A 6,015-nucleotide genomic window follows, 5' to 3' on the forward strand; every position below is an offset into this window, starting at 1 on the left:
ACAGACAGACAGACAGACAGAGAGACAGACAGACAGAGAGACAGACAGACAGACAGACAGACAGACAGACAGAGAGACAGACAGACAGACAGACAGACTGAGAGACAGACAGCCAGACAGACTGAGAGACAGAAAGACAGACAGACAGACTGAGAGACAGAGAGAGAGACAGACAGAGACAGACAGACAGACAGACAGACAGACTGAGAGACAGACAGGCAGACAGACAGAGAGACTGAGAGAGAGACAGAAAGACAGACAGACTGAGATACAGACAGACAGACGGAGAGACAGACAGACAGACAGACTGAGAGACAGACAGCCAGACAGACTGAGAGACAGACAGACAGACTGAGAGACAGAGAGACAGACAGAGAGAGAGACAGACAGAGACAGACAGACAGACAGACAGACAGACAGACTGAGAGACAGACAGGCAGACAGACAGAGAGACTGAGAGAGAGACAGAAAGACAGACAGACTGAGATACAGACAGACAGACAGACAGAGAGACAGACAGGCAGACAGGCAGACAGACAGACAGAGAGAGAGACAGACAGACAGACAGACAGGCAGACAGACAGAGAGACAGACAGACAGACAGACAGACTGAAAGACAGACTGAGAGACAGACAGGCAGACAGACAGACTGAGAGAGAGAGAGAGACAGACAGACTGAGAGACAGAGAGACAGGCAGACAGACAGAGAGAGAGACAGAAAGACAGACAGACAGACTGAGAGAGAGAGAGAGACAGACAGACTGAGAGACAGAGAGATAGACAGACAGACAGAGAGACAGACAGAAAGACAGACAGACAGACTGAGAGACAGACAGACAGACAGACAGAAAGACACACAGACAGACTGAGAGACAGAGAGACAGAGAGAGAGACAGACTGAGAGACAGAGAGACAGGCAGACAGACAGAGAGAGAGACAGACAGACTGAGAGACAGACAGCCAGACAGACTGAGAGACAGAAAGACAGACAGACTAAGACAGACAGACTGAGAGACAGACAGACTGAGAGACAGAGAGAGAGACAGACAGAGACAGACAGACAGACAGGCAGACAGACAGACAGACAGACAGACAGGTGTGTGTGTGTCTCTGTTGGACCGTGTGTTGACATGACTGTACGTCCTCGCTGCTGTTGTCCACCGCAGGTGAAATGCGTCCTCGTGCTGCACCTCATCAGCGCTGCGTTCGCCACCGCCGCCCTGGGTCTGATGTCCAAACACCTCCCGTACCGCCAGGACTCGTACCACTGCGAACACTGCCGCAGGCTGGAGCTGCACGCCGTGGTACGATGTTTACATCAGTCCGTCACATTGACACGCAGCAGCTGGTCCTGGAGCTGCTCATGTTTACACCTGAAACACGTCACTCACTTCAGCCTGCAACAGTCACTGTAACTGAATCTGACCTAAACGACATCACAGAACACGTTCAGCTCAGCGATCAGGATCCACACGTAGGAGTCTTTCCTGGTGCAAGACTGAAACAATGTTGGCAGGACAGAAAATCTTGTTTTAATCAAACGAGAAACAAGTTCAAACTTTTTATTCACATGTTCAAACCAAAGTGTTTGATGGTCACCGTGATGAGTTGACAGCTTCTGGATATTGATCCTGTTTAAGTTTATATTAACACAGTTTGCAGTGGGGATGAAGGATCTTCAATACATAAGATCCCCGCTGTAAACAGCCTGTCTGTGCTGGTGAACGGCTCCTCTACTTCATTCACATTCAGACATGAAGGAATCAGACACTTAATGCAATCAATCAATCAATCAATCAATTTCTGAATTAACAAGATAATTATCTCAGAATTCTGAGATAATTAATTAATTAAGTTAATTGAGAAAAACAGAGCAGAATTGTTTTTTTCGTGCTCCTGAAGAATACGATGTTTTATGAATATGGCGCCAGGTTTCAACATGTTGATGATGTCATAATCACTGGACTTTTCTGTACAGAGGCGTTTTGATCACAGCTGCAGCTCTGCAGAGAATTTAAAACTCTCGGTGGTTAATGACGGAGCTGTTGATACATTCTTCACATTATGAATCTGCACAAACTTCATTTAAACAATCTTTAATCTGTGATTGGATCCACACATGGAGGTGTTGTTGGTGCAGCAGAGGAGGCAGGTGATGGAGCGTCACTGATGTATGACTGTGCGTTTACAATCACATGAATTCATAGTCGACACTACATGTTGTGAAAAAACAGACTCCATGTTTCTCTGTCCACTGCAGCAACATTGTTTCAGGAAATGCACCGGGCTGATCGAGCAAAAGTGTAAAGTAAGTGACTGACTACTGTTCAACTCCTGTTGTTGTTATGTCCTGTACGCTGCATGTAGAAGACAGACGTGTCCTGAGACTTTCACATTTCTAGAAATTTGTGTGTGTCACAGTCTGAAATGCACTTCCTTGTTTTCTGAGCGAACTCTGTGTGTTCCTGGGTTTCTCTGCTCAGCTGCTGATTGACGGGATCCTGGGGACCCTGGTGATCTTCATGGTGCTGGAGCTGTTGATCTGCATCACTGCCATGCTGTTCGGACTCAGTGTCCTCGCTGCTGGTGGAAGCCAGGTGAGAAACCAGGTGATATTTGACCTGTAGGGGGCAGAAAGCTCCAGGACAAAGTGGTGAACGGGGTAGGTCAGCTGAGGTCAATTCAATAAATAAAAAGTTAAGAATCTTATCAGGGACATTTGAGTTGATTTAACCCCGATAAATTATAGTTTCTACAGCCGGACTGAGCATCATTTACTTTGTTTTACGACTGGAAATACATGAAGTTAAAGCTCCTCCAGTGTAAATGTCTCTGTCCAGGTGTAGTGTGATTATAGATCAGGTCTAGCTTCTATATTAATACTGTGAAAGTATCAAAGCCTCAGTCCACAGAGAAATGCACACAGCCTGTATTCAGAAACTGAGCCTTAAAACCAGCCGTCAGGACTTCTGGAACTTTGTGATGTCACAACAAAGCAGTCACCAAGCCCCGCCCACCTGGACCCACCATCCAAACCTTGCAGGATTTGGTTTCTCTGAGTGTTTTTACCTGAAAATATTCTTATTGAAACACTCAGAAAACAGTCAGCCAATCAGAAGAGAGGCTCATATATCATACATCTTCTAATGAATCAACTCTTTAAATAAAACTATGATAAAATATGGACCTTTAATAAAGATCATAGTGTTGATGATTCACACATGTATTACATTATGTTCCTGTCACTGTGTGTGTCCTGCAGACTCCCAGCCAGAGGCCTGTCTATCCACAGAGTCGGCCCCCACCTGTTCCAGCTGCTGTTCCAGCTGCTGTTCCAGCTGCTCCAGCTGCAGCTGAGCCAACTCAGGTAGCTGCTCCCTCCATGATTATACCACAGTGAATGGTGCCACTTTACAATAACATAAAGGATTTATCAATGTTTTTTTTTGTTGTTTAGTTTTTTTATTTTTTAATTTAATAAACTTACAAAACATAATATTACACAACACAACGTAACTGGTCTGTAAATAAGAAAAGAAAGAGAAAGGAAAAGAAACGTTCTCACTCACACTTTATAAAGAATTTATAAGCTGTTATAACTCAGTAGATAAAAAGGGAAACTGTGACTTTCATCATCCAGCATTTGCACCTGCTGCTTCATCACGTTTGTTAAGTTACTAACAATTAACCACGTTACATTTATAACTGGCCATTTATTAATGAGTTACCAGTTATAAATAATAGTAACTCATTAATAAATGGTGATGTGTTTCACACTTTACTGTAAGGCTCTTTTTTACCAGTTATAACTCATTAGTAAGATTAATTAATTAATAATAAGCAACTTGATCTTGCCAAATAGTGAGCTGCATCAATGTATGAAAACTGGGTTATAGCTGGTTTATAATTGTTTAGTTATGATTTATAAAGTGTTAACAACCAAATTAATAACCTATTATAAGGTTATTATGGGGGGGGGGGGGATTGGTCTGACCACACCTCTTCTCTGTCGGCAGGTGGCTGTGGTGGTGACTGAGCCAGACTCAGAGCAGATGGAGGACATCTCCACCCCACCCACTGAACCCCAGGTGGAGCCGATCGAGGCGGTGACCACGGAGCCCTGAACTCAGCACACACTGCTCCCTGTGATGTCATGTCATGTCAGACGCAGCGCGGACATGGGCGGAGTTATCTCCCGTTCACCTCGATGAGTCACGTGACTTGGGTGACGACACGGATTGTCCTGTCCTCTCTCTTCTGGCATGACATGAACACAGCATCAGTGTTAGCTCGGCTGGACCCACAGAACACTGTGTCGTGGTTCTGACTTGGATCAGTGTTTATTAGTAATGTTGATTTATTCTGCAGATACTAAGATATCCAGAGAAATAATAACAGAGACAGCGAGGGGAAACAAAGAGTGTGTAGCAGCTACTCACTTCACCAACAGCGTGTGCACACTTTGTGTTAATTAGACTGAAGGTAGATTTAATATGTAACAGGTCTGCTTTTCTTAAAACATATTTGACTTGAAATAAGATGTTGTTGTTGCTCCGTTAGAAAAACTTCTTGTTGAGTTTGTCTTAATGTCACTTCACAGTTCACTGATCCACTGTTGGCTCTAATGTCTCACACCTGTTTTCTTCTATAAAACACAGTGACGTGTGGATTTGTTTACCACCTGTTCTGGAGACACAGGTAATTATTGTATTATTACAATATTAATATTCGCTATGTTAAAGTCAGTAAGAGCTGATCTTTGAATAACAGGCCCATAATCACTCATATTATCCTCAAATATTAACATTAACATGAAAATGAATTTATTATGATGATATATACTATTAAATTACTTATTATGAGCCTGCCCCCCTCCAGCTATAATCATTTAACACCTGCTTAGTTATTTCTCAGAAACGAGCTGGACGTTGAAAACATCCCGGAGCAGTTAGAGAGATGACTTTAGTGCTCGTAGTTTGTCATATCTGTAAGAAAAACACTGTGACTCCTGATGTCAGTATTTCAGGCCACAGTTACTTCGTCTCTCTGTTTTCCTGCACTGGCTCGTTAGTGTTTGTGGAAACCACAGGATGGCATGATGAAAATGAATGTATGAACATTTTAATCAGTGTAAATAAAGTTCCTGCTGCACTAATGAAAAAGAACAATAGTTGTGTTTTTCTTGTGTACACACAGTAATTATACAGGACGTGTTTCTATAAACCAGGTGAGGGATTCATCTGAATGAATTAAGGTGTGTGAATCCCTCACCTGGTGTGTGAGTGTCTCCAGATGCACAATGATCTAAGAACTCAGATGTAGTATCCCTCCATTATTGTTGGGTTCTTCTTAGTTTCCTGTTTCTCCAAAGGTTTTATTATTTTTTACGCACTCACAGAGCCTTTCCTCAGCTGGGAGCATCTAAAAACGTACATGATATGACACACTGACAATGAGGCTCTACAGAGACACAGTCACCATCATTACAGGATAAAATGAACATCAGACCACAGATAGAATTTCTCAACAGAAACATCTACATCTAAAATCAATGCAAGTTTAACCAACTGATGGTTTCGTCTCGTGCACATGCGCCCAGTTCCACAATGAAAGACATTTATAAAACAGAACCGGGCGGATGCACATGTTTATAAATCAGCTGAAATGAAATGTGTGTAACTCTGACCCCTGATGACCCCTGATGACCCCTGATGACCCCTGATGACCCCTGATGACCCCTGATGACCCCTGATGTCGGGAACAGCTGGAGTCTGTTTCCAGAAGAGAGATCATGTGAAATCAGCAGGTGGCAGCAAAGAGCAGCAGTCTGACAGAGGAGACACAAACCTGCAGGTCAATGACCTGAGGGACTCTGAGTATTATGGGATACACTCTAACAAAATTATTGAGTGTTTTTAAAGTGAAAATTAAGAAATTATTTATTCACATAGTGCTAAACAAGGGCATGAGTTTGGTAACAACCTCGCCACCGCTCAAACACAAATAGATATTTTT

General features: G+C 43.1%; 1 protein-coding gene across 1 annotated transcript in view; it reads left to right on the forward strand.

Annotated features, from left to right (window-relative positions):
- LOC147818388 (uncharacterized) overlaps window positions 1–5,159 on the forward strand; it is a 7,573-nt gene extending 2,414 nt beyond the window's left edge. The window contains exons 3-7 of the mRNA XM_087177380.1: window positions 1,167–1,304; window positions 2,261–2,308; window positions 2,484–2,597; window positions 3,263–3,367; window positions 4,017–5,159. Coding sequence (XP_087033506.1) covers window positions 1,167–1,304; window positions 2,261–2,308; window positions 2,484–2,597; window positions 3,263–3,367; window positions 4,017–4,124 — 513 coding nt within the window. The 3' untranslated portion in view covers window positions 4,125–5,159. The remainder of the gene's footprint in view (window positions 1–1,166; window positions 1,305–2,260; window positions 2,309–2,483; window positions 2,598–3,262; window positions 3,368–4,016) is intronic.
- The last annotated feature ends 856 nt before the right edge of the window (window positions 5,160–6,015 follow it).

This window comes from Seriola lalandi, unplaced genomic scaffold (assembly GCF_002814215.2).
Source record: "Seriola lalandi dorsalis isolate HSWRI2012SDOR001 ecotype SW California unplaced genomic scaffold, Sedor1 jcf7180002054595, whole genome shotgun sequence".
NCBI lineage: Eukaryota > Metazoa > Chordata > Actinopteri > Carangiformes > Carangidae > Seriola > Seriola lalandi.